Source organism: Microcaecilia unicolor, chromosome 8 (assembly GCF_901765095.1).
Source record: "Microcaecilia unicolor chromosome 8, aMicUni1.1, whole genome shotgun sequence".
Taxonomy (NCBI): Eukaryota; Metazoa; Chordata; class Amphibia; order Gymnophiona; family Siphonopidae; genus Microcaecilia; species Microcaecilia unicolor.
In genome coordinates, this window is record NC_044038.1 from 241,237,353 (window position 1) to 241,249,723 (window position 12,371).

A 12,371-nucleotide genomic window follows, 5' to 3' on the forward strand; every position below is an offset into this window, starting at 1 on the left:
CAAGGCCCAGTAAGGAGGCCCCACAGCCAAATCAAAAGTGGCCTCCACCTGAAACTCCATTCCTGAGAAAAGTGTCCCCTCATCCCCAAGAGGCATCCTCTCGTCTGGTGCACAGTACCAAATCCCCACCTCCAAACCTTGCAAGAGGATCTATCTCAAAAGTCCACCACCCCTGCAGAGCAATAGCCTTGATCCTCACTGGAACTAAGTCCTCCAGTCTGCAGAAGCAGGATCTGTCTTCCACAGCCCTCCTGTCTCAACCACAGCCAAATAATATTGCTTAGGTGAACAGTGCTAGTGTGATGGAAGGGAGAACCTTCTGATTTGGCAGATTCCTGAGAAGAAGAAATTCCCCACTGCATTCCACTGCTTTTATTCTGAGCTTATTAGCATGAGGGATTTCAGCAGATAGCTAGTAGGCACTGCAGGGTTTATTTGGTTTCTATGCATGATACCTTGTTTGTCAAACATTGAACAAGGCGTATTGAAAATAAAGCTATGTAGTGCTTTATTCTGCACATGGAGTAATGTCAGAAACCATTTTCACGTGCCAAGCATGCTTTACACACAGATAAGGACTCTTATAAAACCATCACTTGCATTATATGCAAATCTCTCTCATATATTCAGTACTATTAGACTAATGATTTCAAAATGAGCACATTAACTCAAAAAATCATTCACTTTATTGTACAATTTATTGTTAAACACCCATGTAGACTACTGCAATAGTATTTACGTAGGCTGCAAAGATCAAATCATAAGAAAACTATACAGACAGCACAAAACACGGCTGCCAGACTCATCTTTGGAAAAACACGCTTCGAAAGCGCGAAACCCTTTCTAAGAAGATTACATTGGCTTCCTATTAACGCTTGTATAACATTCAAAATATGCACAATAGTCCACAGAATCATCTACGGACTCGCACCAGATTACATGACGGAACTTATCGATCTACCATTAAGAAACGTGACGAGAACAGCAAGAACCTACCTAACCCTTCACTACCCCAATTGCAAAAGTATAAAATACAAATCTTTACATGCCACCAGCCTCTCCTTTATAGGCACACAACTTTGGAACTCACGACCCAAAGACCTGAAACTTACAGAAAATTACCTACAATTCAGAAAAATCCTGAAAACACATCTTTTCAAGAAGTTTTCCCCTCCCTGGATCTGCCTAATCCCACACCACCATACATCACAAAAACTTCAGAAATGGAAAAGAATAACCTCTCACAATACGCTAATATATCAACCTAAGCGTTTATTGTACTTCTGTATTATGTACTAGAATTCTACAAATCTAAATTTTGTAACCACCTTTTTAGCAATATGTAAGCCACACTGAACCTGCCATATGGTGGGAAAATGTGGGAATCAAATGCAATAAATAAATAAAATATCCTCTTTTTTTTTTTTTTTATTATTGAGGTTTTCAAAAAGAAAAAAAGAAAAAAAAAACCAACTATTATACAAAACAATGTTATACATTAAGCTGAGATCAAACTTTAAGCAATGCAGTTAGACAGCTGATGACAGAAAGAGGTCAAGAGTTTTCCATTTCTGAGAACCATAATGAGACCCAGGGATATCATTAAGTACATAAGTAATGCCACACTGGGAAAAGCCCAAGGGTCCATCGAGCCCAGCATCCTGTCCACGACAGCGGCCAATCCAGGCCAAGGGCACCTGGCGAGCTTCCCAAACGTACAAACATTCTATACAATCAAGCCATTGTGACATCACTAATGAGGTTGGCTCTTATTGGTGGAATGAGCCACTATGACATCACAATAGGTTAAATCACTGCTCTATGTAATAAAAGTGAGCCAAGTAGAGGACATAAGTACATAAGTAATGCCACACTGGGAAAAGACCAAGGGTCCATCGAGCCCAGCATCCTGTCCACGACAGCGGCCAATCCAGGCCAAGGGCACCTGGCGAGCTTCCCAAATGTACAAACATTCTATACAATCAAGCCATTGTGACATCACTAATGAGGTTGGCTCTTATTGGTGGAATGAGCCACTATGACATCACAATAGGTTAAATCACTGCTCTATGTAATAAAAGTGAGCCAAGTAGAGGACATAAGTACATAAGTAATGCCACACTGGGAAAAGACCAAGGGTCCATCGAGCCCAGCATCCTGTCCACGACAGCGGCCAATCCAGGCCAAGGGCACCTGGCGAGTTTCCCAAACGTACAAACATTCTATACAATCAAGCCATTGTGACATCACTAATGAGGTTGGCTCTTATTGGTGGAATGAGCCACTATGACATCACAATAGGTTAAATCACTGCTCTATGTAATAAAAGTGAGCCAAGTAGAGGACATAAGTACATAAGTAATGCCACACTGGGAAAAGACCAAGGGTCCATCGAGCCCAGCATCCTGTCCACGACAGCGGCCAATCCAGGCCAAGGGCACCTGGCGAGCTTCCCAAACGTACAAACATTCTATACATGTTATTCACTGAAAGCTGCTCATATTTCTTGTACAATAAGACCCAATTCCACCAAAGAATGACATTGACTGGAGAGTTATCTTTCCAATGCGATAAATATCCTTTATTGTTAATACAATATCCTTTAAAATATCCTGATGGTTTTTGGTATCTCTGTATAAGGAGGGGTTAAATCAATCTGTTGTATGTTGTAGATTGAGATTTAATTTGTAGAATGTGATTTTGTACAACAGAAGTCTTAAGACATCTAGTGGGTAGTTCAGTCAGGACTCTTTCCGTTCTGCCTCACAGGGTGGCCAGAGTTGGATCTGGCACTCTGCATAGGTTCCACTTCATCATGTTTAAACACTTAGGGCCCCTTTTTACCTTAATGGCAGGCGGTTACGCATGCCTAATGCACGCCGAATTGGACTTACTGCCCGGTTACCACCTGACCCTTGTTGTAATTTCAATTTTATCTTCTGGCGTGCGTAGTGGAAGCGCGCAGGTCATTACCGCCCAAATTCTTTACCATTAGGTCAATGGCTGGCGGTAAGGTCTCAGACCCAAAATGGATGCGTGGCAATTTTTTATTTCCGGCAAAAAAAAAAAAAAAGAGACTTTTTTTTTGCATGCACACTGAAAAATGGATATGTGCGCAACCAAAACCCACGCCTACACTACCACAAGCCATTTTTCAGCGTGCCTTTCTAAAAGGACTCCTTAATCTCAATTTCTCACTGCCAATTTTGGGACACAAACTGTACAAGTTAACCCGGTACCGGTCCAACTACTGGAGTTGCTGAGAAAGCCCACTCCAGCCTTGATCCTGATCGGTCTTTGCCATTTATGGGGCACAGACTGTGGAAGTACTAATACTTATCATTTCTAAAGCGCTACTAGACGTACGGAGCGCTGTACACTTGAACATGAAGAGACAGTCCCTGCTCCACAGAGCTTACAATCTAATTAGGACAGACAAACAGGACAAACAAGGGATAAGGACAAAGGGTAGCAAGATTCCGGAACCCCAAAGAGTAGTAACATTCTGGAATCCCAAAGAGTAGCAACATTCTGTGCAGAATCCCAAAGAGCAGCAACATTGCAAAATCCCAAAGACAAATACTACTACTTATCATTTCTAAAGCGTTACTAGACATACGCAGCGCTGTACACTTGAACATGAAGAGACAGTCCCTGCTCAACAGAGCTTACAATCTAATCAGGACAAATAAGGGATAAGGACAAAGAGTAGCAAGATTCCGGAATCCCAAAGAGTAGCAAGATTCCAAAGACTACTACTTCTACTTATTATTTCTAAAGCGCTACTAAATGTATGCAGCGCTGTACACTTGAACATGAAGAGACAGTCCCTGCTCGACAGTCTGTCTGGCATTGGTCTTCCTTCCCATCCTCTGAAGCTACTGTCAAAAGCTCACTCCAGTTATGAGGTCATTTAAGTCTGGTTTTAATTGGACTCCCATCCTTTTTCTATATAAGGATCTTCTGTTTATTCTACGCATTCTTGAATTCCATCACCGTTTTTGTCTTCACAGCCTCCCGCAGGAGGTCATTTCAGGCATCCACCACCCCAATGTTGCTCCTGTCTCTCACTCTGCAACCTCAACTTACGATCCATCACTTTCCCATATCTGAAAAATACTAGTTTGCATATTTACACCTTTTAAGTATTTAAATGTCTATCACTGGTGCTCAGTGGTTTAGATTATTGCAACTATTTATTTTGCATTACCGGTTACACTTTCGCAACGCATCAAGTTCAATCGCTCACTGTCTGTGGCTTTGATGTGTCCAGTTTAAAACCCGGACATTGATTTTCTGAGCCCTTAAGGGAGGTGACCCCAATTATCATAAAGATCCAATTGCTATTATGAGCCATCTTAGTCATTCTGATCTACAGGTACTGTTTCGGCAGTTTTTCAATTCTCCAAAATGTCCAGTTTTTCTAATTCTGTCCTTAGGAAGAGAAACATAGTTTTCTTTTTTTCCCCAAGCTTCCCATCTCTACGTCCTCGTTCACTGCAGGTTTCCAGATGGCACAGCTGCTTTTTATGATCTCTTTAAGTAAGGATTTTGGGCGAAGGCCTTTGTAGTGTTATGTCTGTTTTGGTGTCTAGGTTTTGAGCCACAACTGGTATTGATTCTCTACAATGAATGTCCTCACCTGGCCCCTCCAAACGATTTTCTTTTTTGAATTAAATTCACATTTAAAGTCGTATTTTTTGCCTTCATGGTGCTACCTAGTGTATCTGCAGAGTATCTTCAGCCCTCTTCTCTCCTTCTCACTTAGCCACAGAGAACATGTGCTCCCAAATTTAGCAACAGCTGCCAGCTAACTCCAAATCATAAGAGAGAGGCCGGAATACAGCCCTGGTTTCTTTAATCTCTTGCTTTTTTTCTAAGCGTTTGCATTTACAGTCTAATCCTGACGTGCTTAGAGCAGCTGATTAAAAGCCAGGAACGGTTCCCTTATGACATGGATTAGTTGGCTGCCATGAATTCACATCACAGTGACTGTGAATTAGAAACGTCAAGGTGTAGCAGTGAAACTCTTAAAATGTATTCAACATAGATATCCTTTATGGTACTGGTGCAGTTGCAAAGCTAATGACATTCATGCAATGCCCAAATTTTACATAATAAAAGTTGTTTTTCCAAATAATTTTTATATTCTGCAGAACTGATCCAAAGTTTGTTCAAGGCAGATTCCAATCATAAAATACATATGTAGAACAAAGTGGGCATGTAAAATAAACTTGTGCATACGTAAAAAGCCAATCACCCCCCCCCCCCCCCCCCAAAAAAAAAAAAAAAAAAAAAAATTTAGCAGCCTAGAAAACTCTAATCAGAGGCATTTTAAAACAGAAGAGCCTTAAAGTTTTTTTTCTGAATTGTAGTCAGTCACCTTGTAGCCTACGGGTTGCTGGAAGAAATTTCCTTAAAGGTGAACCATCAATCAAAAAGGGAGTCTTCCTATCACTTAAAAGACCAGCCTTTTCAAAATTAGACATATACAGGACGCAGTGCAAATAAATCTACTCGATGCATATTCATCGTGGCAAACCTGACTGGTTGAGGGTCCCTGGAATTCGTTGCCAGAGAATGTGGTTAAGGCGGTTAGCTTAGCAGAGTTTAAGAAAGGTTTGGACGTCTTCCTGAAGGAAAAGGCCATAGAATGTTTTTAAAGGAATGTAGGTAAAAATCCACTATTCCTGGGACAAACAGTACAAAATGCTTTGCTCCGTGGATCTTGTCAGGTGATTGTGACCTGGATTGGCCACTGTCGGAGACAGGGTGCTGGACTAGATGGACCTTTGGTCTGTCCCAGTGTGGCGATGCTTATGTCACTGTTATATAATATTTTACAAATAGATTAAATCGTTTATTTATTTACTATACCGTTACTTATTGCATCAGCAAAACAGAACGGTTTACATTGTAAAAATATACATTTAAAACACAACATACAAACTAAAATCCAGTGTTTGATAGGAAAGCACAAAAAACAAACGTCCATACTGAAGAACTAAACAAATATGACACCATTCATACTAAAAAAAACAAAATTATAATGCTGCATTATGAAATTGAACATCCTTTATACCTATTTTATTTTCTTTCCCTTTGTCATGCGATGTTTTCAAACGTACTCTGAAAAAAATACGTTTTTAAGGCTTTACGAAAGCAAGTATATGATTCTTCTAATCTAATTACTTTTGCAAGGCAGTTCCATAGCGTAGGGGATAAGAAAAAGAAAGCTGACGCTCGCGTGGATTCCCATCTAGCCCGGTGACGGAATTACTAATCTGTTATCTGTAAGTGACCGATGTGTACGTGTCGGTGAGGACGGTATAGTAAGATTTGCTAGATACGATGGAGTTGATAAATGTAGTGATGTGTCAAAAGGAGAACCTTAAATTTTATTCTGACTTCAATCGGAAGCCAGTGAAGATAGTGTAAGAGGGGGGTGATCCTGTCATACTTTGAGGCCAAGACAAATAACACGGGCAGCCGTATTTTGAATATTAAGAAACGTATTAATTTGCTCAATTCCGCATATGGTTTCTGATTAATAGAGACTGAAATAGTACTCTATTACTTGTTGGGCATCCTCATTAACATTTTTTGCTGCCTTATTCAAAGTACGCCACAATCTGACCTAGGTGGTTGGGGAGCAAGAAGGAAGCCATTACTCAAGAAAGACCACCTTAAAGCCCATCTGCTGTAAACAAAAGGGACATTAAGAGGATACTATGGCCATGTAGTGAAATATTTTGTGGTATGGCCTGAGTACAAAGTTCTACCTAGCACAGCATAATCCCTCAGAGAACACCATCCATATCTCAGCAGCAGGGATCGGGGAAACTTGTCAGGACAATGAACGGAGAAACGTACAGAAAAGTCCTTGAGAAAGACCTGCTGCCCTCAGCAAGAAAAGCTGAAACTGGGATGAAGTTCACCTTCAGCATGACAAAGATTCAAAGCTCACAGCGACAGTGGAGTTGGCTAAAGACTCTGCAGCATTGGTAGACAGCCATTATTATCCCCCCACCCACTACTAAACATTTCTAGAGCGCTACTAGGCTTACTTAGCGCTGTACAGATTAACATAAATTGACATAAAGGACAGTCCCTGCTCCAAGGAGCTTACAATCTAAAGGGCGAAATGTCAAGTAGGGGCCACCCCTTCCTTGTCTCACTGATTCTTGTCATTCTGGATCACTTCCCTCTCCACTGTCTGTTCCTTGGCCATTTAAGCAGGAGACATTTGTTTTAAAATCATATCAATTAGTCTGAAATTTGTAACCTAGGCCTTGTACCTTTTTCCTTCACTCTGAGATCACTGCACCCTCCTTGCTGTTTTCCACTTACATATTTATGTTGATTTTGCAGTATGTCAAATAAAAGTGAAATGTGAATGTAAACAAAGCAACCCAATCAGAACCAAAACCATGATTCAATCGTAAATCTGTGGCACCAGTTGAAGATTTATGTCCATCAACGCTCCCAGGGAAGTTGACAGAGCTTGAATGGGTTTGTAAAGAACAATTGGTCTAATACTGACAAGGTGTGAGCTAGGGATATCAAGGATCTGGCTTTTCTCTGTTTCTGCTGGACTGATGTCATTTCCAGCTCCAGCACGTGGAATCTGGCTTTTGCTCCAGAGGCCTGACAGCTGAATCCTGGCTTCTAGAGTTGGAAATGATAGCAGTTGGCTGCAAAAGCAGGATTCATCAAAAGCCAAGACCTGTGCGCAATGGCTCCTACAGCTGCAACTGAGGAACCCCGGAACAAAAGCCGGATCCTGAGGGCTGTAAAAGTCAACTCCACTGGATCCCCTGGCAGCTCCTTGGGTGGAAAGTGGATTCGGAGGATCCAGCCTTTACCTCTGTCTTATAAAGAGGAGGAAAACACAGAGAGAAAAAAAAACAAACTCCACAGATATTCAGTGCCAGCTGAGAAGCTTCTGTAAGACTCCTTTCAGAACCCTCACCAGCCCAGTATACTTGTTCACATTACAGTACACAGGAGGTTTGTACCATTTGGTTACTGTAACCCCCTTCTGAAACGGTTGCAATGGTTCTGCCTGCCCTTATACAAGTCATAGATCCCACAGAGGGTAGGTGCTTAAGGCTCTGTCTTTGGGACCTACTTAATTTATGCCTAGTGTGGATCCCCCCTTGAGTTTTGAGTTTAGGTCTAGTGTGGTGAAAGTATAAGACAAAAGGTTTTTATTCACCTTTCTGCCTATTTAAGGAGTGGAGCAGCAGCTTGACCCTCACACCAAAGAGAGAAGGAAAGAGAAGGCCCAGTCAGGAACCAGAATACATTATTACAATTGAGAAGAAAATGTGTGGAGAGTCTGTGTGTTTTATTCAGAAGAGAACAGGTTTGCCTTGATAACACAGAAACTCTACTCCAAAAGACTGATTATTATTGAAAGCAGGGGCGTAGCCACACACCCAATTTTGGGTGGGCATGGACTCAAGATGGGTGGGCAGAAGAAGCCCACCTCTGGTCTCTCCTTCTCTCACCTGCATGCCATATGGTCTCTCAAATATCCTCCCTCTCCCGCATACCTTTTAAATAGCAGATTTTCACCTGCAACGGGCAGCAACTAATACACACTGCTGATGTTGGCTCCATACCCTTCCCTCTGATACAACTTCCTGTTTCCGCCTAGGCAAGAATACATCAGAGTGAAGGCTGTAGGGCCGGTGCGAGCAGTATGCATCAGTCACTGCTCACTTCAGGCGAGGATCTGCTATTTACAAGGTATGCTGGAGGGACAGTTGTTGGGAGTTTTCGGCTGGTGGGGCTTGGGGATCCCTGCCAGCCACATTATAGCTATACTGGTACTGGGTGGGCCTGAGCGCAAAGTGGGTGGGCCTGGGCCCACCCAAGCCCACCCTTGGCTACGCCACTGATTGAAAGGTATCACAGACAGAGACAGAGGAAGAGTGTAAAGTATCACAGTGTTTATTCAATGCTGTACAACCTCAGGACTGAAAGACTACCTCAAAGCAGTAATTGTTTTGTACATATCCTATATAATAAAACTCACCCTCAACGTTCTGAGGACACTGACGTCAGTGTCACTTCCTGCGGGCACTTCCTTCGGGTTCGAAGGGTTCGTGGTGGTGAAGCCACCGAAATCACTGTGTCTGGGCCCCGCCCTCGCGTCAAACGTGATGACGTCGAGGGCGGAGCAATGGCGTCAAAGATCGAGGGCGAAGCAATGGCGTCAGTGGCTTCACAACGCCAAAGGGGTGGGTAGGGAGGGGGGGGGTTCGGCAGGAAAACCTTGCTAGCGCCCGTTTCATTTACTCCAGAAACGGGCATGTTTTACTAGTCTTCAATAAAGACAGCTGGACTCAGCGATTGTCTGAGGGACAACTATACCAGGGCCTTGAAGGGAAATCCATTCCCCCTGGAGAAAACCTGCTCCCTTGGAGAAAAGTGTATGCGTATTGACTGAAGAGAAGGAACAAGAGAATTCTGTGGAGGCCCTGGGGTGTAAATCCTCTACGGACCATCCTGCAACGGGTCCATAGAGGATTCACACCCCTTACAGCTCTTTGTTTTATTGAACAGAGGCTATAAACTCAGGAAAAACAGCACCTACAGCAGCAAAATATTAAGTTACTAGTAAAAGAGGCCCGTTTCTGAGCAAATGAAACGGGCGCTAGCAAGGTTTTCGTCGCCAACACCCCCCCCCCTCCCTCCCTGGCCAACCCCTTCGTTGTTCTGCCATTGCTCCGCCCCCGTCATGACGTTTGATGTGAGGGCGGGGCCCGGAGCGATTTCCCACCCACCCCCGCCTCACTCCCTGCCAACCCCTTCGTTGTTCTGCCATTGCTCCGCCCTCGAGGGCGGGGCCCAGAGCGATTTTGGTGGCTTCACCACCACGAACCTTCGAACCTTTTTGAAGGAAATCAGGGCTTGGCTTCACTGACGTCAGTGTGCTCAGAACGTTGAGGGTGAGTTTTATTATAGTAGATTCCTTTTCCATATATTGTAAATATTTACCACAGTTTGTTACTTTGAATTATCAAGCTAATAAAGTTTCTTGAATTGAACTTGCTGCCTTGAGTTTAGTATTGTACCTACAGCTGTCTCAATGCTTTCCCATAGTGTATCACCGACATAGCTGAGAGATCTTCATTGCATACCACAAACATATTTAGGACAGCTGCTCTCTCTTCAGCTGTCTCACTGCTTGTCCAAAATGTCAATGACATACCTGAGACCCCCCTCAATCTCTTCTTTCTTTAGCTGTACCAATGCCCACCCACAGCGTGTCATGACGTACCTGGGAGACTCTTTGATTGATGCTCTCAGCCTCCTCTCTCCTCAGCTGTCTCTCCTGGGCAAGCTGTTCCTGCAGAGCCCGAATACTCTGGTTGGCTTCAGACAAAACCAGCTGAAGTTCCTTTATCTTATCAGGCAATCAGAAAGAGGAAAAGCCTCTGCATTAGCAAGTGTGAATCAGAAATGGGGTTTTTTTTTTCATCCACCAAATCCTTTATATTTCTTCATTATATGAGTTGTACTTTGTTATTGAATCATTCTACTGCTTTTTTTTTTTTTTTTACATTTGTACCCTGCGCTTTCCCACTCATGGCAGGCTCAATGCGGCTTACATGGGGCAATGAAGGGTTAAGTGACTTGCCCAGAGTAACAAGGAGCTGCCTGTGCCTGAAGTGGGAATCAAACTCAGTTCCTCAGGACCAAAGTCCACCACCCTAACCACTAGGCTACTCCTCCACTGTTGCTACTATTTGAGATTCTACATGGAATGTTGCAACATTCCATGTAGAAGTCGGCCCTTGCAGATCACCAATGTGGTCGCGCAGGCTTCTGCTTCTGTGAGTCTGACGTCCTGCATGTACGTGCAGGACGTCAGACTCACAGAAACAGAAGCCTGCGCAGCCTTCTACGTGGAATGTTGCTAGTGGAATAGCAACATTCCATGTAGAATCTCCAATAGTAGCAACATTCCACGTAGAATCTCCAATAGTATCTATTTTATTTTGGTTACATTTGTACCCCGCGCTTTCCCACTCATGGCAGGCTCAATGCGGCTTACATGGGGCAATGGAGGGTTAAGTGACTTGCCCAGAGTCACAAGGAGCTGCCTGTGCCTGAAGTGGGAATCCAACTCAGTTCCTCAGTTCCCCAGGACCAAAGTCCACCACCCTAACCACTAGGCCACTCCTCCTCTTTGTCATTGATCATGGGATTTTAGTCCTTTAGCTTTGGTAGTTAAGGAGCAGGAGACACAGGATCATTGAGACCATTTGGAGAGTTTGTGAACCTTTCTGCTACTGGATGAAGGTGTTCAGAAATAGCTCCAATGCAGAGTATAATGTCAGCTCCGTAGGTACTGTGAATGTTGCTGGACATGAGAGCAGGGGACAGCAGACAAGAAACGTCTACGTCCCCTAGCTATGGAATGACCGACCAATGAATGGGTTGAAAGGGAAGGACAAAGTAGTAGCAGTGCCGGAGGGACTTGCTTTCTGATTTCCCTGCAGTAGCAATGGAGAGGGGAGAGAAAGGGCCTGGGAAAGGGACTGAAGAAAAAAAAGAAAAAAAAAATCAGAAAGGGAAGATGAGCTGAAATGGGCTGAAAGGAATGATGTTGCTGGTTGAGTGGAAGAGGAAAAAGAACAGACAGACTTTGAGCAGGGGTGGCTTGCCCTTTGAGAGTTCAGGCATGCCCCAGTGGGCCACAGGTCATGAGCAACTTGGCAGAATTGTCAGAGGTCGGGACCAGCACAAATGCAGCAGAAGCATCAAAAGTAATCTGGGTGAATGCTGAAGGCACTGCCATATGCAGGCTTAGTAACAGGGGAGCAGGGTCAAAGCAGAGAACGAGAATGTGGCAGTGCCTTCAGCAGATGCATCTTCTCCGAGTATTGGTGTACTATACTCATTTTTTTTTTTTATTACTGCAGGCCAAGCTTGGTTTCCTAGAATGCTGACTTCAGCCATGGGAAGATCCTAGATGAAGGGAGGGAGAGGAGAGGGCAGATGTTGGCGGAAGGGGAAGAAATCAAGAGAGATGTCAGATGCTGGAGAGTGGGGAAGAAAGAGGGGCAGATGCTCGATGGGGGAAAAGAGGAAGAGACTGAGAAGACAGATGCTGGAGAGAGAGAGGGCAGATGCTCTGTGGCAACTCAAGACAAAAGTCTGTGTGGTGGTAATGAGGGTACAAGTTAGGTAGAAAAAGGAACAAGCCAAAGTGATATTCTGCATATCATGGCCATCACATCAACCCCCCTCGCCTTTAAATTAACTGTAAAAGACACTATAAGAAAAGGTGCAAGGCCTTCTATGCATCAAGGCCACCCCCCCCCCCCCCACACACACACACAAAGCCAATAACT

At 43.7% G+C, this 12,371-nt stretch overlaps 1 protein-coding gene across 2 annotated transcripts in view; it reads right to left on the minus strand.

Annotated features, from left to right (window-relative positions):
* SOGA1 (suppressor of glucose, autophagy associated 1) overlaps positions 1-12,371 on the minus strand; it is a 126,652-nt gene that overhangs the window by 31,797 nt on the left and 82,484 nt on the right. For both annotated transcript variants that reach the window (XM_030211568.1, XM_030211567.1), the window contains exon 7: positions 10,292-10,417. In XM_030211568.1, the coding sequence (XP_030067428.1) occupies positions 10,292-10,417 (126 nt within the window). The remainder of the gene's footprint in view (positions 1-10,291; positions 10,418-12,371) is intronic.